The sequence below is a fragment of the Onychomys torridus genome, chromosome 6, assembly GCF_903995425.1.
Source record: "Onychomys torridus chromosome 6, mOncTor1.1, whole genome shotgun sequence".
Classification (NCBI taxonomy): Eukaryota; Metazoa; Chordata; class Mammalia; order Rodentia; family Cricetidae; genus Onychomys; species Onychomys torridus.
In genome coordinates this window covers 106037372-106065248 of record NC_050448.1, presented here as the reverse complement: position 1 = coordinate 106065248, position 27877 = coordinate 106037372, and the positions used below count along the sequence as shown (strand labels likewise).

The 27877-nt window shown below is 42.5% G+C and overlaps 1 protein-coding gene across 3 annotated transcripts; it reads right to left on the bottom strand.

Annotated features, from left to right (window-relative positions):
- Positions 1-328: 328 nt before the first annotated feature.
- Positions 329-25000, bottom strand: Etnppl (ethanolamine-phosphate phospho-lyase). 3 transcript variants are annotated; one of them, XM_036190609.1, is made up of 14 exons: positions 24916-25000; positions 24544-24643; positions 21543-21661; positions 21163-21322; positions 16437-16511; positions 11961-12051; positions 10631-10747; positions 7954-8036; positions 7207-7432; positions 6110-6264; positions 4668-4757; positions 4014-4144; positions 2472-2536; positions 329-1326 (listed from the first exon to the last, which is right to left on the bottom strand). In XM_036190609.1, exons 2-14 carry the CDS (start codon positions 24597-24599, stop codon positions 1198-1200), a joined length of 1497 nt encoding a protein of 498 aa, XP_036046502.1. In that variant the 5' UTR covers positions 24600-24643; positions 24916-25000; the 3' UTR covers positions 329-1197. The 3 variants fall into 3 exon arrangements, with proteins under 3 accessions (XP_036046502.1, XP_036046504.1, XP_036046503.1); XM_036190611.1 differs by lacking the exon at positions 24916-25000 and adding an exon at positions 24797-24871; XM_036190610.1 differs by lacking the exon at positions 24916-25000 and having other exon boundaries at positions 24544-24778.
- Between the last annotated feature and the right edge of the window lie 2877 nt (positions 25001-27877).

The window sequence follows — 27877 nt, the reverse complement described above, 5'->3', positions numbered from 1 at the left end:
GCCCTCTTTATCCCATAAGGACCAGTGTTTTGTTCCATTAGGAATAGACACCTTATGGTTGATAAGTTTTCCTTTTTTTTGTTTTGTTTTGTTTTGTTTTTTCAAGACAGGGTTTTTCTGTGTAGCTTTGCGCCTTTCCTGGAACTCACTTGGTAGCCCAGGCTGGCCTTGAACTCATAGAGATACACCTGCCTCTGCCTCTCGAGTACTTCCATGTGCTCAACCAACTCATAGGCAAGGAGTCCCATAAAATCTATCAGGCAAAGAAAAGGCGCATACTCCCATGAAGACATCCCTCCCAGTTAACAGTAAACAGACATAGAAAAAATTACGGTCTCTTTATGGAATAAGACACAAGCCAGAAGTTTAATAACTATTGAGAAGGCAATGGAGATATACAGGTCAACCAAAACTAACTTAGGAAACATGGAATGCAGGTGATGATGAACTCAGGGAAGATGAGATGGTTGGGGAAGGGACCATTTTCTACCTGCCAGGTGAGCAACTTGGTTGAGGTGGCATGGCCTGTGAGTAGCCAGGACTGAAGTTCTCAACTTTGAAAGCTGAGCTTTGGCTGCTGATGCAGTTCTAGAAACATCCTCGTGCACAAGTGTGTACACATGTTCCATTTCAGTTCCCTCATGATGGCAAGTAACCAGGTTTCTCGGCAACCACTGTTCTTCTGTGCTCTGTGATTCCCTTTGGGATGACATAGATTTCACCACTCTAATCCATACTGCTCTCTGCATTTTATAGTATCATTTTTGTATATATCATCTTTTGTTTTATTAAAATCTATATACTTTATATATTAGCCAATTTAGACTATTCCTCATTAAAATACTTGAACGTACTAATTCTCTGAAGTGGAGGAATCGACTTCATTCATTTCTCTAATCTCACACTCATTTCTCTAATTAAAACATTAAAACATGAGAGGTAAAGCATCCACCTGAATTTTCCATTTGAAAACTCAGTTTTAGTAGAATGGCAGGTAAGGGATTAACAGGCCAGAGGTTGAATTAATAATGTTGATATAGTTTATCACTTTGTTTATTGATATTACTAATCTATCTTTTAATGTACAAATTAGGCAGACTGAAAATTCTAATTTACAGGATGATTAAGAGGTGAGATGCATCCACTTGCTCACTTTATCCACGGATATTTCTCTGCTGTTTAACACTCATCCATCTTTCATGTCTTGAGTCTTTTGCTGAGCCGTGTGTGCTCATCTGAGCATACACCATTTCTCTTCTTGCCGTGGTTTTCTCTGGACTCGGTGGTGCTGTGGTTAGGCAATTCCATGTGGACTTCCTTAGGCACCTGCAAGACAGGACCACAAAACTCCCATGGATGTCCACCTCTGCTATTACCCAACCTCTTTAGGGTGATTTAACAGGACCCCCACCCCAAGAAAATACCAGGCACTTGAAAGGTGATGTCAACATCAATTCTGAGACTCTAGGGCAGACTTCCATGCATGTGCAATAACTCAGCTACCTTCAGGGTGCAATTCCCTACTGCGAACTCTTGTTTTTTCAAGATCCTGGCCAATCAGCGTGAAGTGATTCCATTTAAGTAGCAGTTATTTTGACCTAGATTTGATAAACTACTCCCGCCCTTTCAATAATAATGGGTCCCCATGACTGGTTTGTGCTGTGTGAAGAGACAGAGGATGTCTTGTTGGAAATCATTTGCTCTCATTCAAACACCCCGATGTTTTTTTAACTATGAAAAGGACTTTGCTGACTGTGCTGGGTGCACAGGCAGGCTTTGGGCACTGAATGTTCCCTTAGCATCTGAGCTAGAAACAAATAACAGATTATGCAACAAAGCCTCTCAAGGTTTTGCTTTTCTGTTTCCAGGCCCGGGTGCTCTTTCTGCTCTTTCTCACACCATGGGCAGCTCAGGAAGGAAATGGAAAAGCCCTTTCTGCTGGAAAGGCACCAAGGGCAGAAACTAGGCCACCCAGTGCCAGTGATTCCCCGGGCGCCTGGCTGCTATGGAAGCTTCCTCCTTAGCTCATTCAGAACCAGTTTTCAGTGTTTCAGAACCAGGCTGCTAAGGCCCCTGTAGATGGTGAAGAGCATTGTGGGAACCAAAGAGGATTGTGGGAACCAGAGGTGATTGCAGGTGGCTTTCTGAGCCACCATGAGAAAGCTCAGACCATTTGTTAGTTTCTCCCCATATTTGTAAGCTGTCTTTATAGGCCAGAAGAGAAAGGTCCTTGGTTTTTATATATTTATTCTATATGAGAATAAACTGGTAAGAATAGTTATTTGGTTTCATTTCTCACAAATGATACGTCATTGGCTCTGGGAACTTAATTGTGTACTCAAAATTGCAAAGATAATCCAACTTTAGCACAGGCTGTTTTTGTTCTATTGGTCACTGTATATTAAACAAAGCTATCCCATAACCCCCAAGGCTTTAAGCTTTCCCCTGAAAGCAAAGTAGCCACCTCTTACCTTTGTACTGCAAACTGTATTCTCAGAGATCACATGGTCACTCTTGGTTTCTGTGACTTCTAAAGCTAAAAGAAGATACAGAGTTTGACCAACATAACTGAAAAAAATATTGTCTAAGGATATCCTTAATAAGGAAGGACTAGAGAGGCAATGTAATGCACATAACTAATATTACTATTATAATTGCTGGCTTGGATTTTTTTCAAAATTCTTTTATTACTATTAGTTTATGTGTATGGGTGTTTTGCTTGCATGTATGTTTGTGCACCAAGTGTGTGCCCAGTGCCCTTAGAAGTCAGAGGGTGATAAATCTCTTGGAAGTGGAGTTACAGATAGTTGCAAGCCACTGTCTGGGTGCTGGGAATTGAACCCTGGTCCTTTGGTCCTTTGGCTGAGCACTCTTAACAGCTCAGCCATCTCTCCAGCTCTAGTTTATATACTGACTTTTGTTTTTCGCTGGTAATTTGTTCATGGCACTGAGCCTGTTTTACCTGTGCCTGGTTAACATAGTCAAATTCTTCATTCAGTGCAGTCTGAGCAGGCTCAGACCTGGTGAACAAGGCATTCTACTCTGGACTCTTCACCTAGTCCTGTGGGACCACAGGACACACCAGTTTGTGAGGATGTTTGACAGGTTTGGGCATGAGTGTGTTCTGTGAGTTCAAGGAGAGACCCTACTAAGAACACCAGGCTGAGGTAGAATTTTCCAAACATCAATGATCTATGATGTGTTGACTTGTGACTTCTCATTGTATTTTGACCCTAACAGTTGGGAACTGAGCAGAGAGGCTGAATACATATCTATATAATATGAATAAAACTAAACAACAATAAAAATGGGCTACTATTAGAGTAGTAATAATACACTGTTTTCTAGTGCTTACTTCCTCTCCAATGCAGTTGATATATAATTGAACTAATTGATTTTCTGTTATGAATAATATGAATGAACAGCCCAGGCTGACCTGGAGCCCTTGTACTCATGTCTTGTCACCCGAACTTTAGCTAGACTTGTGAATATACACTACCAAAGCAGGCTGACACATCGTCATCCTAATGGTTCAATGCTGAAACTACACAGTGTTAGTGGACCAGGGTTCAGTGCAGACACACAGCCTGAAAAGCCCTGTTTATTGTCTACAGGAAAGAGAAATGGTTAACAAAACAAGGTGATCGGAGAGCAGTGGTACCCAGCATTCACAAGGCTGAGGCAGGAAGATCCTGATTCTAAGGCTAGCCTGGGCTACACAGCAAGACCTTGTCTAAAAAGCAAACAAACAACAAACACCCTTCCCCAAACTAACCAAACAAGCCATAGCAGCAATGTGCTAATTTACTAGAAACTAATATTTGGAGTTGTGTGAATATAAATGAAAAATTTTGATTTAATTAAGAGTCTACATAGTTTATTTTTGTAGCTATCTGATTCTAGTTTGAAGACGAAGTTATCCATTTATTTTTTTTCCTGGTGAACAGAAGGACAGGGAAGGGCATTGCAGAGCTTGAGAGAGAAGGAGAGGCATCTTTAAGATGGTGACCAACCTGTTAAAATGCCATCAAGGTGGTCCACCATGAACTTTGCATCTTCTTCTGTGAAGCACATGGGCGGTTTTATTTTGAGCACGTTCCTGTGAGGGCCATCGGCACTGAGAAGCACTCCTTTTTCTTTCAACCTAATCAGTGCAGGAAATGAAGGGCTGTGAGCACGTGCAGTGGGGATGAAGAGTTGTGAGCACGTGCAGTGGGGGATGAAGAGTTGTGAGCACGTGCAGTGGGGATGAAGGGCCGTGAGCACGTGCAGTGGGGATGAAGAGTTGTGAGTACATGCAGTGGGGGATGAAGAGTTGTGAGCATGTCCAGTGGGGGATGAAGGGCCGTGAGCACGTGCAGTGGGGATGAAGAGTTGTGAGCACGTGCAGTGGGGATGAAGGGCCGTGAGCACACTCAGTGGGGAATGAAGAGTTGTGAGCATGTACAGTGGGGATGAAGGGCCGTGAGCATGTGCAGTGGGGATGAAGGGCCGTGAGCATGTGCAGTGGGGATGAAGGGCCTTGAGTATACAGTGCATTCATGAATCTCCACTGTAAAAAAAGCCCAGGTTTAACTGAGTCTTAGGATCTTCCTTTTCAGAGAGAGAAAAGGAAGTGAATTAAGTGCTCAAGGGGCCAAGACAGCAAAGAGATGAGATGAATTTACTTGTAGATGATGTGCTGGGCTTCGGCTGTTGCAGGCGTCCTTTCCTTGTGGTCCTTCACCAAGTCAATGCCAATAAAAAGGCCAACACCCCTGAAAGAGAGGAAAAAAGAATTCATGTGTACTCTCTGAGCCAACGAATGCCAAGCTGAGTGTGACATCATTAAGTGGAAATGTAGCTGACTTTAACTCAAGACACCCCCAGTGTCACAGTTGCTTCTCAAGGTTAAAACATATTTTGTCATCAGAGATCTCCCACCTCTGTGTTGATATCTTGTGCACCCCGAGAAACTTCCCTGGGGATCAGAGAACAGAACAGCCACTAGATTAGACATAGAGGCCAGACAGTGGTGGCACACACGTCTTTAATCCTATCACTTGGGAGGCAGAGATCCATCAGGATCTCTGAGTTCAAGGCCACAATGGGAACAGAGCCAGGCATGGTGACACATGCCTTTAATCCCAGCAATTGAGATCTCATGTCTTTGCTTGGGAAGAATACACACTTTTAATCCCAAGAAGTGAAGGCAGGAAGCAGAAAGGTATATGAGGTGTGAGGACCAGGAACTAGGAGCTTTTTAGAGTAGTTCAGCTGAGACCCTCAGGGGTGAGGACTCAAAGGCTTTCAGTCTGAGATTCGTGGAAATAGGATCAGCTGAGGAGTTGGTGAGGTAAGGCTGGCTGTGGCTTGTTCTATTCCTCTGATCTCTCAGGAAAGCCTTATTAGGCTGCACAATATATCAACCACACACCTCACTTGATTTTATAAGAGAATCATACTTTAACCAATTTTGTGTTTATATGCATGTATGTGTGTGTTGGGAATGGAGGTGTGCATAGACACATATGCGCATGTGCCCATGGTGGGCAGAGGCTAACCACAGTGGTGTTAGTCAGGGGCGATCCCTCTTAACACAGGGTCTCTCCTTGGCCTGAAACTTGCTGATTATAGGGTGTGAGTGCTATGATTACAGGTGAGCACCACTGCATCTGGCTTTGCTGTGTAGGTTCTGGGGACCAATTTGAGTCCCTGAGCTTATACAGCAAACTTCACCTTCTGAGCAATCTCCCTGGTCCTCAAACAACACGACACCATTTCACTTCTCAGGGTATTCATGATTGCCAAGTTTTTATAACCATCTATGACAAACACCCAGGAATGGAGATAGCATTTTCCACCTTATTCACAGATCATTTGGAGTCATCTTATCTTCCTTCCTTTTATCTCTTGGGCTTAAAAGTATCCTAACTTTACAGAAAAGAAAACCTATAAATATGAGGGAAGATATGTACCCAAATGTTACTAGGGTGGTTCCCAAGTCCTGGATTAGGACCAATCTTTGCTTTCTCTGTTTCTCAGTGTGTTATATACTTTCATTCAACTTTTCAAGTCTACAAGATTGTTATGGAAAAACAAATGAGTGCATGATGGTCAGTCAACAGACCTGATGTCCCCTATTAATGGGTGCTTAGCCTTCCGTTCCTCCAGCAACTTAGTGAGGTAATTCCCCACTCTGATAGCATTTCCTTGAAGGTTTTCATTCTCAATTACATCCAGCACAGCCAACCCAACTGCACAGGACACTGGATTTCCTCCATACTACAGACAAAGATGAGAAAATAACAATGGAGTTAGTGGTATTGCTTCATTCATGAGAAATTTGGTATTCATTCAACATATGTTTGAAAAACAAAACCAATTTTAATGCCTTCAGCAGTCCCCCACAAAGGTGTCTATTATTATTAAAGGCAAGAATGCTAACTGTATATGTAAACATTTTAAATGAATTTTCTTTTGTAATACTAACCTCTCAGGCTTAGAAGACAGAATGATTTTATTCATTGGGATTGAGTGAAATTCACTCTTGGTTATATTCTCCAGGATATGTATCTAGGTGAGGGATCATAAGGGATCCATTGGTTCATCCAAATAACAACAGAAAGTGTCAGATTGTGAATTAGAGATTCCAAAGTGTGGTTCAATAAGGGGAATCAGTGTGTCTGTCTTTAAAGATCTGAAAGAAAACAGCTAAGCACTATTTCCTCTGAAAAACAAACTCTTATGATTGGATGCTTGCTTTGGCTGTAACAGTTGGTGCTGTGCATGCTATAGTGACTCTTCCAGGCCTAAAGCTTCTTTCTTTGTGGGAATAAAGCCACAGAAATAAAGCTTTCCAAAGATCAACACTGAGCATCTGTTATGAGGGTTGACTAGCATTCATGGTAACAAATCATCTAAAGGCTTTCAAAGTGTTCAGGAAATTTCAATGTGACACAAAGGTCACATTGTCTGGTAATGGAACAAGCACCGAAGATGAGCAGGATAACGGTCTGTTATCAGAAATCTAACAAGAATGTTATCAGATGAGGGAATACACAAGGAAAGAATACAAAGGGAACAGTCTGGTTTGGTTGAAGTTTGACAAGAATATTAGAGTGGTTTAGGGTAACATGGAGCCCTTTTCTTTAATGTGTTGGAAAAAAGTCTAAGAACATGAATTATTTTCCCCTCTTAGAATTAGAGCTGTGAACCCAGACTCACTGTGTTGAAATACTCCATGCCAGAGCTGCTGAAGGCTTCTGCAATTTCTTTGGTTGTCACCACACAGGACATGGGGTGACCATTGCCCATTGGTTTCCCCATGGTGACAATGTCTGGAATGAAGTCTTCACCATGCATTTGAAAGCTCCAGAAATGCTTCCCAACTCTGCCAAAGCCTACTTGAACTTCATCAGCAATGAACACGCCCCCTGCTCTGCGAACATGTCTGAAAAGCAAAGATCTATGTTGATGCCCTCATACCACTGAGTGTCCCCAGAACTGCCCAAGGAGACTATTGAAGACAGAGAAGTGTTAATCCAAAGCCTCCGTCTGTGTTAAAAATATTCTAGGACTCAAAACCTTGTAGAGACTTTACAGGGTAATCACATGATTTCTAGATGAGAGTTACCCCATTACTGCCTAAAGTAAGCTGTATTGCAACATTTCACATGGGAAGAGATTTGGACAAGTGGCTCTTATCAGGGTTAATCTTCACGTGTTTACTAACTGGCAAGGTGTAAGGTATGGGCCAATGAGACAGGATGCCCGCAGGAGCTTGAGTATAGTTCTAGATGCTGGACCATGTTAAACTCTATATTTGCTGGATTTTGGTTATGATCGGGGACATCTAGAGTCCTGAGGCTGCAGGCAGTCAGCAGCTTTTTGCCAGCTAGTCTGGAAGTATGACCTTGTAGACTTGCCACAGTGCCCTCAGCTTGACCAAGGATGCCCAAGTCAAGTACATACTCAGCCACTTTCTGGAAGTAGCCTGCTGGAGGAATAATTTGTCCACCACAACTCTGCATGGATTCAGCAATAAAGGCGGCAATCTATACAAGAGAAGATGGGGTCAAAATCTAGACAAAGTAGGCTCCCCTCCTACCCCCTAAAAAGGAGAGTTTCCTAAACAATAGGTTTTTATTTTAAAGATTTATTTTTATTAATGTGTATGGGTGTTTTGCATGCATGTATGTCTGTGTACCATGTACATGCAGTGCCTAAGGAGGCCAGAAGAGGGCATTGGATCCTCTGCAACTGAAGTTAGATAGTTCTTAAGCTGCCATGTAGGTGCTGGGAACCAAACGGGGTTTGAGAGAATAAGGGCTCTTAGTGGCTGAGCCATCTCTCCAGCCCCAAGAATATACTACTGTAAAGATTTATCTTTAGTTTTATGTATGTGCACCCCTGCCTCTGTGTGTATGTGTGTATACATGTGTGCAGATGCTCAAGGAGGTTGGAAGCCCTCTGGAGATGAAATTGTAAGTAATTGTGAACCACCTGACATTGGTGCTGGGAACCTCTGCAAGAGAAGTATGTGTTCTTTTTTTTTTGAGCTGGGGATCGAACCCAGGGCCTTGCACCTGCTAGGTGAGCACTCTACCACTGAGCTAAATCCCCAACCCCGTATGTGTTCTTCTTGATGGCTGAGTCATCTTTCCAGCCCTTCGAGTAGGTTTAAAATGGCTAGAAACAGACCCGTAGGGAGTGCTACATAGACTGTTATTACAAATAAAAGCTATCTGTGGCAGAAGAGCACGGATCTAAATGAAGTCCTGATATGCTGGGAAGGCCACCATGGGAAATGGAGGCCATGAGAAGAGGGCTTCATAATTAAGAGGTAATTTTTTGTTTGTTTGTTTGTTTTTTGTTTTTTGAGAGAGGGTCTCTCTGTGTAGCTTTGGAGCCTGTCCTAGAACTCTCTCTGTAGCCCAGGCTGGCCTCAAACTCACAGAGATCTGCCTGCCTCTGCCTCCCGAGTGCTGGGATTAAAGGCGTGCACCCACTACCGCCTGGCTTAAGAGGCAATCTTTTTGTCAGGTTGTGCTGAGTAAAAGTAATGTTTTGATGTCTGTGATAGGAACCTTTGCAAACTGATCTAGGTTCAAAAGGCATAAGCTTGGTGCCCATTCCCAAGTCAGTAAAATTGGACTGCTTAAGGCTATAGTCCAGCACCAAGGGAGTGGGTTTGCAGCCCATGCCTCCACACCAGGGCTACATTGCTACACCTCTAGATCTGGATTTGAACCAGCCATTTCTCCAAAGCTGGGCATCTCAACAGAAACCAGAGGGGAAGCGTGTCAGAGGCCATGGGAGGAGAAGTTCAAAGTGGCCATCATGGAAGGAAGAGGGGAAAAATCAGGAGAGGCATGAGGAAAGAACCCCGGAGAACCAAGTCTGCCTCCAGATTGCTTATCAGCTGCCTGAACCTGGGTTAGCCTGTACCTCAGAGTCATTCAATGTCTTAGCTATAAAATGAGGCTGCTGACTCCAGAGATCTCTGTTCTGACCTTCCATGACTTCCCAAGCACAGCTAACATTTAGTATACGCCCCATATTTATTTCTTCATAGCTTTCAGCCTTGGTAACATGGTGGCACCAAACCCCAAACTGCATAGTACTGATAATGTTAAAAAAACAAAACAAAACAGAACCAAAACACAACAAAAAACCAAAAATCACTTAGGCCCTCCATTAGCAGCAGAATTCATATCCTCTTGTTGAGGAAAAAAAAAATCTTTTTTGAAAGCATTATTTACTATCTGAAGCTACAGGAAGGAGACTCCTCAGCTCCTATAGTAGGTAGAGCTTTGGGCCCGTCTGCACAGAAATGTTACAAGACCTTGAAAACAAAGCAGGGGTGGGGATGGGAGTGTGGAAGTAGGGGTGTGTGTGTGGCGGGGGGTGGGGTGGGGTGAGAGACACCCAAGAAACAAGAATGGCTTTCCTGTCATGAAGGCAAAAATACTTTAATTCACTAGAAAGGGCAGTCGTTTTTATCTAATGATGTATTTGTATCGTCATGTCTATGCCACAAACCAAGGGATGTCAAGTTGTGTTTAATCTGCACCCAAGTAGCCCTGCAGTGGGTGGAGAATAGAACATGAATCTGTGGACAGCAGGGCAAAGTCTGAAAACATGAATGCCTTTCTTGCTCTTGAGAACTCCAGTGCTGTCTTGGAAGTCCGGGCCCAGGTAGAAAGGCTGTGCTTCTGCCTTGGCTTAGTGAGGAGCTGAGCCTCAGTTGTGTGGTTCCAGGAAGCCCACTAGCTCTGGGCAGTACCACAGCTTTCCTGAGGACCTGAGAGCTTGGACTGGTCCTGACACTGAAGCCCCTCCGCCTCTTTGCTTCCCCCATGATCATCACAGTTGGAAGAACCTGACCTTAGGATCCAGACCCTGTCTAGTACCTGAGAGATCAGAATTAGGACATCAGTGCTAGAGAAGGAAGGGTAAGTGATTATATTTCTAAGATAAATGAAAATTTACCAGGACAGTATACTGTTGAAACAGAAACCAAGTGAAAATGTAACCAGCAAAGAACAGAAGGGAATTTTAGATTTAATCCTCTTTCTTCTTTGTAGAGAATTCCAACTATTATAACTATTTCCATGAAAGACTTTAAAAGCGTTCCCACAATGCCCACCTTCCTTCCGTTGCTATGAGCATCTTCAATGATTTTCTTCACTTCATCTGCGTATGCTGTGGCTGCATCTTTGTGGTCCTCTCTGTATTTCCCTCTGTAAGTGTCTGGACTTGGTGCCTAGGACATCAGATGGTACAGTTTCTCATCATTTGCCTCATGATCAAACTGAAAACCAAGGGAACATCTATTTCCCCACCAGGGCATGTTGGAGGGTGGTCATGTTGACCCAAGCACCCCCAGTGCCTCTTATCTTTCTGTACATTTCTGAATGCTGTGAAGAACTGACATCTTTGAATTGTGGGCTGGAGCTTAGAAATCCCAGACCCTCTAAATCAAAACTTTATCCCTGTTCACATAGAAAGCAAATTCAGATAGACAAGTGCAATGACATCATATGAAAATAACAAGAAGTGGAGACTGAACTACTGACTGTATGTAAAAAAAACTTGGACTATTGATTATATCACATACCGTGATCCCACAGGAAACTTGGACGCCTTAGAGCTTATTCTTACGGTCTTGAAATAAAGCACTGAGGATTCTCAGAGAGTCTACTGACCCTCAATTAACACAACCATAGGAAATGAATTTTACTGTTTTGACAACTTGTCTGGCTTCTCTGTTTGATGTACTAGTCCTTTATAACAATTTGCAGTATTTATATGATCATGGTTTATATGAATTATTTTTTAAAATTTTGTTGTTCTTTCTTTAAAACTTTATATTGATTCTTCGTGGATTTCACATCCTGCAGCCTGATCCCATTCATCTCCCCGTCCCTTCATATCTATCCTCTGCCCTTGCAACCTCCCCTACAAATAGAATAAATTTTAAAGGATAGATGAAAAAACAAAAGCAAACAAAGCAAAACAAAAAGTCTCGGAATGGGTGCTGTAGTGGGACACAAGAGTCACACAGTGCACCCTTCAGTCCATGCAACTTTACTTGTAAGTGTTCATTGCAATGAGTCATTGGTCTGGTTTGAGGCCTCTGGCTTCTGCTTTATGTATGTTATTTTTATGACAGTCATAGAAACTCATTTAGCTCTGAGTGTTGATCTAGTACTAGTAATAGGAAGAGTAACTGAAAGTGAGCGGGCACAAAAATGAAACAATAGCCGTTAAAAATCTGATCTACCAGTAAACTTTTCTACCACGATTCTCATTGTGAGCCACATACAGCCAGTATGTGGCCCCGAGTTCAGCACGTTCCATAACCGCTCTAAACCTTCGTTTCTTCCCCCTGGTTCCGCTCTGCTTTGAGGGTTGGGCTGCATGACAATAGACATTCTAGCTCCAGTGTTCTCATCACAGGACTTGGAGATACTTACCACGTGCACAAATTCCTTCTTGTCATCTTTGCCCTTCTGAAACTTATAGGGACTGATCTCAATTATTGATGACAGGTGGCCATGGTAAGCACTGAAATGAAAAAGAAAAGCAATGGACAGTGTACCAAGAAAGGTGTTTTTTTAGTATATGAAAACAGTGTTTATAACCACCCCGTGTTAGTCGTTGGGGAAGAATTTCAATGCTGGTGCCACATTTAACTGTATAACCAGATCTAGTCTGTCATGACAGTACTGGCCATTTGCTATGTCCATTTCCCCTTATGTATGCAATGTATACATACATGAAAAGTCCAGTATGTGTCCTCAGAGGCAATGGTTTTTATTACAGTAGGAAAAATAAACATTTTAAAATGATATTGCTAAATTAGATTCTCTAAATTTGAACATTTTTATATCTTCATGCAGTCTTGTGATTTGAGTTTTCTACATTCTTTTGTTGTTTTTGTTTTGTTTTGTTTGAGGCAGGGTTTCTCTGTGTAACAGTCCTGGCTGTTCTGGAACTCACTTTGTAGACCAGAGATCCACCTGCCTCTGCTTCCCGAGTGCTGGGATTAAAGGCATGCACCACCATTGCCTAGTTGAGTTTTCTATGTTCTTAAACATTTTAAACATTCATTTATTTCTTGTGTGCACATGTGCAGCATGGCACAACTTGCAGGAGTTAGGGTTCTCCTTCTACAGTGTGGGTCCAGGAGACCAGACTCAGGGTGTCAGGCTTGCCAAGCATGTACCTGCTGAACCACCTTACCAGCCTACATTAAAAAAATAGACCTCGGCCTTGAACTCCTGGCCTCAAGTGATTCTTCTGTCTCAGTTGGGCCTACAGGCATATGCCATCATACCTGGCTAGTAAGTCTGAAATATATTTTGTTTTCTCCTTCCTCCTCCTTCTTCTGTCCTCCTTTTAATTTTCTTGTTTTTACGTCCTAACCAAAGCTTTCTCTCCTTTCCCTCCCCCCAGCTCCCCACCTTCCCTCCCCCCAGCTCCCCACCTTCCCTCCCCCCATCCCCCCATCTTCCCTCCTCCCCCAACCCCATCCACTCCTTTTCCACTGTTTCTCTTCAGGTACAGGTGGGCATCCCAAGGATATCAGCCCGCCATGGTTTATCAAGCTGCACTGAGACCAGACACCCCCTTTTCCACTAAGGTTGGATGAAGTGATCTGGCAGGAGGAATGGGTCCCCAAATCAGGCTACAGAGTCAGAGACATCCCCCGCTGTCACTGCTAGGAGTGCCACAGTTTTATACGGAAGCATTGACATGGTTTTCCGATTGGGATGCTATCTAAAGGATGCTCAGTTGGAGACATCAGGCAAACACTAGTTCTGCTGAGAGATGACTGAGTAGCTACAAAATTCTTTTCTCTCACTTAACACACACATGGCGATGGTATTTCTCTTTCTCTTTCTTGCCCAGAAGTGTAATCCACAGATGTGGAGAGAAAAGTCTAAAAGCCCATCCACAGATAATTCCAAATAGAGATTCCCTGGCCTAGATTGTACAGGAAACTGCAAACCAGCAACAAAAGGATGAGAATCCTAACTGGAAAAAAGGTAAAGAATACAAAAAGGCAATCCTCCAAGAAATGATAAAATCATAAAATTTATATGAGAAGATTCTCAAGTCAACAATGGCAATTAAGATATGTTATACCCATTAGATTAGCAACAACTAGAAAAAAGCAGAGAGCTGCTTAGTATTGGGTTTGGTGACACTATGGAGAGGGGACCTTTCTTGTGCTGTGTTTGGGGTTGCAACCACGTTGGAGTCAAATATAGAAACATTCAGTCAAATTAACGGCACCTTCGTATACCTTGCTGGCCAGCCATCTTGTTTCCGGAATTTATCCCTAAGGAACTCTCAGAATGTCCTGTGGAGGACCATGTAGAAGGATCTCTGCTCATGCTGGGAACAGATGTAGTCAATGCCTATCATTAGGGATGCTGTACAGTGAAGACAGCACCGTAACACTGTATGGCGGAGACTCCCCACATGGAGTCATGGGCTCTTGCAACATCACTAGTCTGATTTGAAATGTGCTGTCGTGTAAAACAGACATTGGATTTTTGATACTCAGTGAGAAAAAAAAAGGAATGTAATATATGTCAATATAGTTCATATTGATTACATATTAAAATGACAATATGTTGGCTACCCCAAACTACATGAACATTTAAAATCCCATACATGGCTCACTTTATGTTTCTATTGGTCAGAATTGAGTTAGAGGAATGGAACATATTTCAAGAATTCTGTGTGGGATGAAATCTGAAAACAGATCTACAGTAGTTTTGGTAAAGTAGATGCATGTGAGATACCATAGGTTTTATAGGATATAAAAAGTACAAGGGTGTGAAAGTGAGTGCAGAGTTAGTTGGGAGGAGGACAGGGGTGAGTAGAAGGGTGAGGTAGTCAAGAGGGTAATGGTGGTGAATACGATTAGAAAACACAATGCACAGGTATGAAAAGGTCATAATGAAACCCATTATTCTATATAGTTAATATGGACTAGTAAAACATTTCAAATAGCATACAATAGATACATTAAACATATTATCATTTTCCATAATAATATGTTTTTTATTACATGGTTTTTATTACAGTAGGAAAAATAAACATTTTTTGAATTGTATTGCTAAACTAGATTCTCATTTATTTATTATATATATATATATATATATACAAAATACATTATTATAGTTGTCCATAGGTGATGGAGGATGAGAATTTCAAAAGAGAAAACCACCCCAAGTATGTTTCGTTCTAATACACAAAATCTAAATATGCTTCATGGCAAAGGTGATTTTGCTTCATGGCAAAGGTGATTTTTCAGGTCTATTAAGGACCACTCAATGAGGGCATTATTCTGGATCATCTGGGTGGAGCCACCCACATAGTCACAAATGTCCTAGAAGTGAAAGTAGGAGAGAAGAGCATGATGAGAAAGAAGCAGGTGTGAGGCTAGAAGCAAAGGCTGAGTGAGGTGATGGGTGACTTTGAAGATGAAGGCAGGGATTGTAAACTGTGAGATACAGACATAAGAAGTGGGAGAGCCAAGAGCCCAGATGACCCTGATTTCAGCTCAGTGAGTTAGCTTAGCTTTCTGCCTCACAGAAGTATGTAGTGGGTAGCCATCCCAGCCTTGGCCTAGAAGTTCCAACCCTCACTGAGGCTTCGGTAATGGTCACGCCCACAAGGTGGGGCTGAGGGAGGAAGCTGAAGACCCAGGATCGAGAGGAGAGGCCTGTCTTGGTTCTGGGACCCTGGACGCTGGAGGTGGATCGAGCAGAGTTCTCCGGAGAACACCGCCGGACTGCGCCATACCTTTGCCAGACCCTGCAACCTACCCCTTCATTTGTAAGTTACCCCACAAAATAAACCTCCCTTTTAACTATGTGGAGTGGCCTTAATAATTTCACCAATAGAAGTAAGACAATAATTTTGTATTATTTGAACCCATATGCTTGGAACAACAAATGAAGCAGCAATAGAAAATGGGTAACCCATCAAGAGGAGTCTACAGGACTACACAAAATGAGGCTCCATGTTTAGTTCCACTCTGGGTTGTGGAGTGAGGCGGTAGACAGAATAATTTAGAAAATGTTTGTAAATAGGACTGTCAAATTTTTTGTATAAAATGAGTAAATTCATGTTGGGGAGGTAAAGTGATCATTAGTAGTTCTGAACAAATAAAAAAGTACTAAAGTTTTAAATTTGCTATAAATTGCTACCTTTAATATTAAGTACAGGCCGGGTGGCGGGCGGCGGCGGCGCATGCCCTTAATCCCAGCACTCGGGAGGCAGAGCCAGGAGGATCTTTGTGAGTTCGAGGCCAGCCTGGTCTCCAAAGCGAGTTCCAGGAAAGGTGCAAAGCTACACAGAGAAACCCTGTCTCGAAAAACAAAAAACAAACAAACAAACAAAAAAAAATTAAGTACAGTGGATAATCACAATTGCTGGTGGTAAGCTAAAGCCAGTCGTGGCTCTTGCTCTGATCTCTTTGGCTATTTCCTCTGAATTTGGCTCTGTGTTTCTTATTTACTAAGACTGTTTAGAATTTCATCTACATTTGGCACCCAACATGTTTGTGAAGCAAATGTTTGGATTTTAAAGAATTTTTTTTTTTTTTTAAATTTTGGAAATGATTGAGTTATGCAGAGACAGCAGTTGGTGCAATTGTGTAAAATGTCAGCCCAGATTTACAAGTCCCCAAGGCTGCAGCTGTCAGGACACGCAGGAAAGTCTCCCGCATTTTCAGGTGCTTAGAAAGAGTGAGGTAGCCTCTGGATTTAAGCTAGACTTGACACCTCATTGTGTCATTTCAAAACACTGTTCTGTGGATCCACCCTCTTCCATAAGGGCCTGTGTCTCAGCATAGATAAGTTCAGTATAGACTGGCACACTTCTGGCTCTGAAGGGGCTTCTCCCTTGGAGACCTTGTGCCTAAGACTTACTGGTCGAGAGTGATCACATCCTGGTGGCCTCGGAACTGCCGTGCCAGGCGTAAGGCTAAGTCGTTGGCTTCGGATCTATTGAGATAAGACAGAGAAAGGACAAAGTGACAATCTCTTCTTAGAATGGCTCAGAGTTAGTTACCAAAATTGTAAGGTGACATTCAGAAATGCATAATGTGGAAACAAGGTCTTCTTTTCCCGTCCATCTTGGTCACCCTAAATTCTAATGTCACTTTCTAACATGTGTCACAGCCACTAAGGACTAAGACACATAGAAAAAACCCAGAAAAATTACAGCCAAGCTTCCCACTTCACACAGGCGCATCAGCGATGACTAGCTTTAAGGATACTGAAAAGCCCCATTGTCCACCCTATCTCAGGAGCGATGGAAGGCCCTCTAGCCTGGCTGCCAATCCATGTTGCATTGACTCAATACTTAATTAGTTTCCTTATCTATAAGATGAACATCATATGTTTTTCTATCTAGTTCAAGAGTCTAAATATACTCTCCTAATGTGGAGAAAAATTGCTCAAGGGATGCTTGTGATGAGCTCAGTGTTTGCTTCTATTTATTCTCACAATAATGCTACAAAGCAAGTATTGCCATCTCCTTTTTTATGGGTGAGGCAACAGCCTTAGAGAGGCTAAGCAACCAGAACAAGATTGGCAGCGGATTGGACATATTGCCAGGATTTAGACAGGCACCTGTGTGACTTTGAGACTTTTTTTTTTTTTCAGTAACTATGCACATGTTGTTCTTGAAGGACAGTGCTGTTTGGAACCATCCTTCTTTGATAGTCTGGGATCCTCTAGAGATGAAAGTTAAATATTATATTTATAAAAGGCAAGAATGATTTATAACAACATGGGAGACTATCAAATACTGCCTCAGTTCTTTATAAGACAAAATAATGATGCTCTCATTATAAAATACCTTGTGGAAAAATGAGTCACAGAAAACCATACAAGTAGACATTATAGTGCTGTGGGATGTTCTGTATGTCAAATATGTTGCTCTGATTGGTTAAAATAAATAAAGTTCTGATTGGCCAGTGGCCAGGCAGGAAGTATAGGTGGGACAAGAGAGAAGAGCATTCTAGGAAGCAGAAGGCTGGAGAGAGACACCTCCAGCAGCCGCCATGAAAAGCAACATGTAAAGACACTGGTAAGCCACAAGCCATGTGGCAAAGTATAGACTAACAGAAATGGGTTAATTTAAGATAGAAGAAACAGATAACAAGAAGCCTGCCACAGCCATACAGTTTCTAAACAATGTAAGTTTCTGTGTGCTTTCTTGGTTGGGTCTGAGCGACAGTGGGACTAGCGGGTAAGAGAGATTTGTCCTGAATGGGCCAGGCAGGAAAACTCTAACTACAAATGGTGCCCTACGTGTTAGCTAGAGTTTCCACCTAAAACCTGACAAAAAAGATTCTAAAACGGAGCTAAAAACAGCTTCCTAGTTGTCTCTCTCAAGTAAGTGGCAGCCTGCTGGTTTGAGCTACTATGGCGGGTTCCTGGCGTGTGCGTCTGACCTGCAGTGTGGCGGGAATAAGGAATCTACAAGCAGCACTTTACTCTGCTGCATGGTGGATTTAGTCTTTGCAAGTTTAAAAAAAAAAAAAAAAAAAAAAAGGGTTTCTGGGCTATGCACTGCTTTGATAGAACTGCTCCTGATAGTTGATGGTACACATGGCTCCAGACCCAGAGCTGGCAGTAAACAGTGCCACCGCCATGTTGGGAAGCTGAGGTGGGCGGAGCCAGCAGCCACAGCGGTGTTTCAGTCTTACAAAGATGGATATTACACAGAGAATCTGGTTTGTCTTGTCTTTGGGACTTTTAACTGCAGAAAAAGATTTGATCATAAAAGCTGTTGAGTTAAATAAATATGTAAATTTTAAAGGTACCTTGACTTCAAAATTTGGATATAAGGATATGTTGCTTTGGAAAAGAGTCTCTGGTTTTGTTTCCACAGAAAGCCAGAGGCTGTGGATTTGTTCCAGATTAAGATACATCAGGTTTGATCAGCCAAGACCACCTGAAACGTCTCCGATGACACAATAGCCCAGATGATCCAACATCCAGAATGGTTTCAAGGCAACTGGCTCAGAAGTTTACCCTCACGGACTACTCCATAATCCTAAAATTTTCTTTGTGTCCCCATAAGATACAGGGCCCCCCTCCATCAGGAAGTAGTAAGAGAAACTACGCCCACATTCTGAAAATTATCAAGCTGGCTTTGGAGATGGAATTGGCTCACTCCTTCTCTAAACCCAGACATATTGCTAAAAGAAAAGGTTAAGAGATTTTTGTGTCCCAAATCAGAAGAGCCCGCTGTTGTGGGACATAAAAGAACCAATATTTTTATTTAAAGCAGGTTGATTATAAATGCGATCTCTTTCTAAAGAAGAAAAGGGGATATGATATAGATATAATAGGATGAAAGGCAGATTAAGGAACTTCTAAAGAGCAACAACTTGTTTAAAATGTTTTACATTAGTATAGATTTTAGTCTATTGATACAAACTTAAAGTTAATTTTGTTATACTGTGTATAAATTTCTACTCATGTTTAAGGTATTATGTTTGTATAGCTCATTTAAAATTGAAATGGATAATTAAAAATAGATTAATAATTAGTCATCTATGATAATCATACTCATAGCCATGTTAGTTAAGTCTTCTAGATATGCATAGAGATGTTTCAGATAGATAGGTAATCTTCAAATACTTCAAAGACCTACAGAATATGGCATTTAAAATACTTTTAAAATTTAGACTTTCTGGACAGTGAGACATGTCTGCTCCTGGCAGCACCGATTTACTTCAGAGAAGAGGATGGGCATTGAAGACACTTCATATCTTCACCTTGGCAAAAATAGCCATTTGTGCAAGAAACTGTTCTTGCCTGGACTGCTTGATTGACTGGACATGCAGGACCCATAGAAAGGTGACCACTGAACTTTGCTTGACAAAATGGTCCTTCAGGTTCCTGCTTCATAGAGGAAACTGCCAGACATTCTACAGAACACTGAGAGAAGTGACCGAGAGACTCTAGCCCTGTGGGCTGAAGACAAATGCCCCAACTTTACAAAGGAACATTAGGTGACTGTCCAGGCTGCCAGCTGTCTCTGTCTACTCTTGCAAGAGTCCCAAAAAATGCTGACATCCTTCTCCCGGATCTCAGGTAATATGATCCTTCTGAGGTCTTTGATGTGGTTAAAGACTAGATAGTTATAATCTCCTCAGTTATGACAAAAGATGAGTTAGATATAAAACCTTAGACTCACAAATATAAGATAGATAGGATATCTTCTTTAATATTGTAACTGTAATTCTTGCTTGATAATTGTTTTGTTATCTGAAATTTTACTATATAAAAGTTAAAACTTTGCTTTTAAAAAAAAGAAAAGGGGAAGTGCTGTGGGATGTTCTGTATGTCAAATATGTTGCTCTGATTGGTTAAAATAAATAAAGTTCTGATTGGCCAGTGGCCAGGCAGGAAGTATAGGTGGGACAAGAGAGAAGAGCATTCTAGGAAGTAGAAGGTTGGAGAGGGACACCGCCAGCCGCTGCCATGAAAAGTAACATGTAAAGACACTGGTAAGCCACAAGCCATGTGGCAAAGTATAGACTAACAGAAATGGGTTAATTTAAGATAAGAAGAAACAGATAACAAGAAGCCTGCCACGGCCATACAGTTTCTAAACAATGTAAGTTTCTGTGTGCTTTCTTGGTTGGGTCTGAGCGACTGTGGGACTGGCGGGTAAGAGAGATTTGTCCTGACTGGGCCAGGCAGGAAAACTCTAACTACATTATAGCTTTTTAAATATCAAATTCAATACATTTATCACTTTTAAATCCTTGGGCATGTATCTGCAAACCACACTTTCTAATGTCTGTATCCATTCTATGGACAATTATACACAGCCGTTTTTGCTTACAGAATTTAAAAGTTGCAATGTATTGTTACTTGGATTTTCTTGTGTTTGTATTGGGAAAATGTACTCTCTCTTTTTTTTTTGTTTTGTTTTGTTTTTTTGTTTTTTGAGACAGGGTTTCTCTGTGTAGCTTTGTGCCTTTCCTGGAACTCACTTGGTAGCCCAGGCTGGCCTTGAACTCAGAAATCTTCCTGGCTCTGCCTCCTGAGTGCTGGGATTACAGGCGTGCGCCATCACTGCCCGGACTCAATTTTTGTAGGAAAGCAAGTCGGTAGAAAATCTTATGAAATTATCACTTGTTTAGTAGGATAATTTATTGGCTGAAATCTGCATTTATGTATTGAAAGGATTATGTGAGCCTATTCTTTTTATTACATTCTCTCTCTCTCTCTCTCTCTCTCTCTCTCTCTCTCTGTGTGTGTGTGTGTGTGTGTGTGTGTGTGTGTCTGTTTTGAGACAGGGTTTCTTTGTATAATTTTGGTGTCTGTCCTAGATCTCGCTCTGTAGACTAGGCGGGCCTTGAACTCACAGAGCTGCCTTGCTCTGCCTGCCAAGTGCTGGGATTAAAGGCATGCTCCACCACTGCCCCGCTACACTTTACTTCTTTGACAAGAAGATGTCACTGGATCCTGTTAGGCTCAGAGTCTTAATACAAAAAAAGCTCCGCTCCTAAGTGAGTGGCAAGAATTTCCTTAAATCTTTCTAGACATCTGTGTCACACCACACATCAAAAGGGAAAGGTAAACAGGCCTAAAGGGGGAGTGAGGATGCCAGAAACCAGATACGTACCCCGAATTTGTGAAGTAGCAAACCGAGAGCGCCTGTGGCAGTGTGGCTGTAAGGCGCTTGGCGTACTCCACAATGTTGTCATGCAGGAAGCGAGAATTCGTATTTAGTGTTTCCATCTGTTCCGCCGCGGCTTTGACCACTTGTGGGTGACAGTGTCCCACTAAAATGTAGGACACAAAGGAACAGTCAACAATTCTAAGAGCTTGGGAGGAGAGGGGGATTTTGATGGGAAAGAAAAGGGGGTTGGGTTCCTTTCTCCCCTCATTTTACTGAGGCTTTTCCCTTTCAGGGCGACTCAGCCGAGGGGCATCTGTCACAGTTTCCGAGATGAACTGGGCTCCACAGTCCTTTCCTCCAATGCCCCGTGCACAGATGCTTACCGTGAGCCACGTTGTTGATGCAATCCAGGTACCTTTCACCTTTTTCATCAAACATGTACTGGCCCCGGGCTCGCAGGATCTTGATGGGATCCGCAGCAAAGAAAACTTTGCACGAGGGCCTAGACATAGGCAAAGCAGATACTTTGGTCTGGTCAGACAGCGTAGTATTTTTCTTTCTCAATGGAGGTCAACCATCAGTGGAAAATTACAATTTCATAAGGAAAGGGAAAACAGCCCAGGGGACCGCATTAATTTTTCATTTTATATTAGCTTGGAATTCCTCATCTTAATACACTGTTGGTATCACTGCTTGCATTTCTCTGTTAAAATTTCCACAGTTCAACAGCTCTTTTAAGTAAGCACCAATCAGCTTATTTAAAACTCATTTTTCTTAGGGAAATTTTATTCTATTAGAAAAAAAAGTTGACATAGGGTTTCTGATATGTCAAAAACTGCTATATATTTTAATAAATATTATCTCATGTAATACCAACACCTACTTCCCCCTTCTTTCTCCAAATAATTAGGAAATTAATAGCTTACTATAAATACCTTAAGAGTTAAATACTACAGAGAGGATTTTCATGTATTTTGAGCGGCACTTGTCCTGAATAAATAAATGGCTTCCCCACCTTAATATTTAAATTCATTTGTTCTGGAATGCTTCTGTGAGCAAAACATAAGTTCCTGTTAGTCTTAGTTATTTCTGTGAACATTTATGACATAACATATAGCCAAACACAAATGTTACTGAGGTTTCTGATCTTGGCTCAGTGGATGTTTAAGACCTAAAACTATGTTTGTATTTTGAATTTTTCTTTCTTTCTTTCTTTCTCTTTCTTTCTTTCTTTCTTTCTTTCTTTCTTTCTTTCTTTCTTTCTTTCTTTCTTTTTTAAGACAGGGTTTCTCTGTGTAGCTTTGCGCTTTTCCTGGAACTCACTTTGTAGACCAGGCTGGCCTTGAACTCAGAGATCCGCCTAGCTCTGCCTCCCGAGTGCTGGGATTAAAGGTGTGAGCTGCCACCACCGCCCAGCATATTTTGGTGGTTTTGATGTGGAAAAGAACTCTGCATATATTCTAGGGGATTTGTGGAGATTTTGTAATACTTATTTATTAGGGGGATATGTAACTGTTTAGAAAGTGTATTGGTTATTGGGAGTAGTGGGTAGCATCAAACTTTAAAGTGACTTGTGGATGTGGTACAGGTCCATGTAGGTTTTTGTGCAACATTAGGCACAGGATTCCAGCATGTGTGTCTGTTAGACAAGCATTCCACTAGAGAGGACACCGTTTTCTGGTTTATATAGGTGTTTTTGTTTTTGTTTTATTTTTTTGAGACAGGATTTCTCCATATAGTCCTGGCTGTCCTGGAATTTACTCTGTAGACCAAGCTGGCCTGGAACTCAGAGATCCACCTGCCTCTTCCTCCCTACTGCTGGGACTAAAGGCATGGGCCACTACTTCCAGGATAGTTTATGTAGTTCTTAAGCATCAGCTAAAGTTAAAAAAAAAAGAATTATTGGGGTTCAAACTGAACAATTACTTTGTATCTTCAAAATTAAGAAGCATACAGAGCTGGGCGGTGGTGGCACACGCCTTTAATCCCAGCACTCAGGAGGCAGAGCCAGGCGGATCTCTGTGAGTTCGAGGCCAGCTTGGGCTACCAAGTGAGTTCCAGGAAAGGTGCAAAGCTACACAGAGAAACCCTGTCTTGAAAAACCAAAAAAAAAAAAAAAAAAAAAAAAAAAGAGGCATAAAGAAAACCTCGGGTCTTCCTGAGAGCTGCAGGCTACAGAGGACACTGCCTTTTAAAGTTATGTTTCACCTTGGCTATCAGACTTCATGTCAATTCTCCCTTATCTCATCAGGCCACACTACATCCTTCCTTTCACAAACTTTGCCATTTTCCTCCAGAAATTGTTTCCAAAGGAATCTAGTTTTTAAAGGTGGCAATCAGTGATTGGGGCAGGAATCTGGGCCACTGTGAGAGGTCTTGGTCCCCTCAACCTTTTAGAACCTTCCTGGTGAAAGCTAGGAGCTTCTGTACTAGGACCTGCTCAGCATTTCTGCCTGGAACACATTGCTTCTTTCCCTTATCCCTTGGTCTGGGCACTGGTGACTACACCATCTACACAGGCACTGTAGACAGCTGCTTCCACTGTGTTAGGGCACAGTCATGTTTCCTATGATGTGTGTTTTGTCCTTTAAAAACAATAGCTGGCCGTTGATGGCGCACACCTTTAATCCCAGCACTCGGGAGGCAGAGGCAGGTGGATTTCTGTGAGTCGGAGGCCAGCCTGGTCTACAGAGTGAGATCCAGGACAGGTACCAAAAACTACACAGAGAAACCCTGTCTCAAACAAACAAACAAACAAACAAACAAACAAAACCCAAAAAACCCAAAAATCCCAGACACACTATCACTCATTCTCTTTTGCTCCTGGAATGTTACTAATATGCCTTGAATGGATGAGCAGGACACCTAACTAGGACCAGAGCTCATGCCAGTCATTTATACACACTGTTATATTATTAACACATAACCCGGACAAAACAAATGCCAGGACAACACAGCATTTAGAAGTCGACGTGAGGACACAGCTTAGGAGGAAGCTCTAACGAAGCTCCTGCTTTTTATACAGGTGATTTAATTTCCCCACTAGCTGCTTAAACCCTCTATTGCCTCACCAAACACACGGAAAAAGTTCACTTGAAACAAAAGTTGTCAGAATGAGTTTGTTTTGGGAGCCATCATTCAAGTGATTTCTGGGTTCAGCTGTAGTGTTGATAAGCAGGGAGGCGCGCTCGCCATCTCGCCTGCTGCGCTCATTTCCCGCGGCTGTGTAACCTCTTCTGGGACAGTGAGCGCTGGAGCTATCATCTCCACCGCTTCCAGGTGCAAGTCCTGTCACGGCAGAGCCCGCGGGTGTGGCGCTCTGTCTCTGCCACCCGGCTCCAGCTGTTTGCCCTCTGCCCCTTCCTGCCAGCCAGGGCTCCTTACCCGATGTGCTTCCCCCGCAGCGCCAGGGTGTCCTGCTTGCAATACAGCTCACACATGGTGGTCGTGCCTTTCCAGTCAGTGTGCCTCTTTCCGGAGCAGCCTGGGACACAAAGGATATATTTTTCCTCCTGAGGTCTCCTGCCCTGGACGTCGGAGGTCACTGGTGCCATTAACCATCTAGGGTCATTCCCTATTTAAGTGTCGCCTGCCTTTGCCCTTCGCCAAGTCCCTCCCTCCTGCGCCCCTCCTCCACCTGGTGCCTGCTAGGCAAGTCAGCAGCCAGGCCACCTCCGCTCCCTGTCTGACGGGCTCCAGTCCCTTCTCTGCAGATGTCCGATGCCCCTCCCCATCTGGTCATGCCGTTGAACTCACCTTTTGTTTTCCTAACTTTGCCTGGGTTCTGCCTTTCTTCTTCCTCTGCCTGTAAACTCCCTCCTTCCCACCATCTACTTACTTGCTTTTTAGTACATTTCTCTATTATCATGTAAATCAAACCTGCCATTTACTGGGCACAAGTAATAAATAGGTCACATACTCCCACGTCACATGACTGGGGCTCAGCCTGTGTCTCAGATGGGGAGTGGTCGATCTGGTATTCCAAACATCTACTCTGAACAGTTCCATATAGACACCTCCAATCTCCCATGTAGAAGCCAGGCTATTTCTTATTCCACATTCCCTCCATTCCCAGTAGTAAACATGGAACTCATCCTTGGTCCCCCTCCCCTCCCCTCTCCCCCCAGGATGGCTTCTCATACTGATGGAATTTGAAGTTAAGTACAGAGATTGATTGAACCTTAATTAATGATAACCACTGGGTCATAAGTTACTTTTAGAACTAGAAGTCACCTTGTAGGTTCTGTTGATAAGGAGGAAAGTCGGGAGGGAGGGAGCCAGCTTATTCAAGGCTACACACCTGCTCAGCCAGAGTCCAGACTTTAGAATTCCAGTCAACTCTGTGTTTTGGAAGACCAGCAGAGAAAGCCTAATTTGCTTGTTCCAATTCACCTAGTAACCATTTGGATGAAGATATGAATTTATATTAAGGTACTTCTGGGACATTTTATTTTCTAAGATAGATGGAGAAGTGGAGTCCCACATCACAAGGGAAGGGCAAACACCAGGTATTTGGACGAAATCCCACATGTAATCAAGATCTAGTTCTGAAAGACGCTGCCTACTGTAGGGCATACCCTCACATCACTCAGACCAGCAAAAATCATGAATGGTCATGCCCTTTCTATGAACCCCATGTTACTTGATAGTCTCTGTAACACAAACCTTAAAAGGTCTTATAATAAAAAACCCAGAGCCAGATATTGGGGTGAAAGCTGAAAGGTCAGAGAAGCAGAGCAAGCTAGCCACAAGTTTTTACCTCTGTAAAATCCTCAGTCTAAAGAGAGAGTTCCTGCTTCCTCATGCCTTGTATACCTTTCTGTGTCCTGCCATATTACTTCTGGGTTTAAAGGCGTGTATCTTTCCCAAGCAAAGACACAAGATCTCAAGTGCTGGGATTAAAGGTGTGTGCCATCATGCCTAGCTCTGTTCCCAGTGTGGCCTTGAACTCACAGAGATCTGCTTTCCAAGGAATAGGATTAAAGGTGTGTGCTACCACTCCTGACCTCTATGTCTAATTTAGTGGCTGGCTCTGTCCTCTGATCCCCAGGTAAGCTTTATCGGTGTACACAGTATGTTACCACAAGTCTCCATACCTTAAACCACATTCTTCACACCATCTCTTAGCGTTTTGGGGTCTAGATCCATCTCATCCACAAGCGAGCTGGTCTTCTTTGTACCTGGGGGTCATATTTCTTAGTTTGAAAAATGATCCCTCTTGCCTTTAAAGTAATGTAAATGAAGTCATGACTTGGTGTCTGGGAAGGAGTGTCCCAAACCTCTTTTTTTCTGGTTACTTTGCATTCTTTCTCAGTGATCTGATGATTCCTTCGGGTGTTGATGTCAGGATGTGCCAAGTTTACAGCTCCCTGCCTGCCCTCTCCACCCCTGTCTTCACAGTCCTAGGCTCACCCGCTTCCTTTCCTGATGTCTCCACTTAGATGTCTCCTAGACACTTCAGTCTTACTAGTTCAAAATGAAAGCTTTAGTCTACCTCGTTAGGGGTTATTTTGAAGCCTCAAACCATTGCTTTAGAAAGTCCTCCTTTGCTAGGCATTTATTGGCTCATTCACTATCTAGCAAGTGCTCACCCTCTTCCAGGAATGACGTCCTAGAGACTGGACAGAGAACTGGATGGAGTAGCCCTACCTCCCAGGGTTCACTACCCTCAGCAGCTCCCTCATGCTCAGAGGCTCACTCACTCATTCACTAGTGCCGGCTCTGATCTGTTCAGTACACCAGCAGCAGCCACAGGTGGTTCCAGACTGATGTGTGAGGTCAGTCACACCTGAGATTTGCTGTGCCAATATACAACTCACATTTAAGTTCACCTCTTTTTTTTTCCTTTTTAATGTGGCTGCTAGCACATTTAAATTATGAATATAAACTTGCCTTGGTTTCTATTAAGCAACACTAGTGTTGAAGGACAGAGTGATAAAAAATAACAAATTGTTTAACAATGTAATAGCTTAAATTGCTTCAATTATGATAAATGACCCCAAAGAAACAGAAAGTGTAGGAGCATTAGAAAATTCCATTCCCCCAAACCCGTTCCTATATCAAATTATTTTCAAGTCCCATTGACTCCATTTCCAAGCACTCTGCCCACAGGCACCTGACGAAAGCACATCTGCATTTCTGTCATTTCTTCCCAGGATCCCACCTCTGTATCAACTTGGTGATGTCCCCTTTCTGACACTCCTGGTGACTGCCAGTTTGCTTCTCCAGGCTTATCTTGGACCTTTCCACACGGGTTTTGATTACTCTTAGTCAGTTGAAGACTTTGTATTTGCTTCAAATTTCAGTTTCAATGTCACAGACAGCCTCAGAGAGGTCATTCTTGATTACCAACGCCAGCTCTCAACTAATTAAAAAACAAAACCAAGGGTTCCCTCTCCTCTTTCCCTATCACAACTGGCCTCTTTCCTCTTGATAGGTGTTGTTTACCAGTGTAACCCACTAGCATAGTGCTTGCAACACAATAGGCCTTGATAAATCTGTATTGACTGACTGACTGACTGAATGGACATACATTTCAATACTTACACAATAAAAGCTGTTGTGAGTCTGTGCTTGTACATTGGCTGTTTCTTGATACTTAGATTCATTATTCCCTTCATAAAAGATATGAAGGGAAGCAACTGTTGCTTTAACAGACCATTTCTCCATTGTTTAACTTATTTCACAACGTGGAATATATAATATTAACTAAGTACAA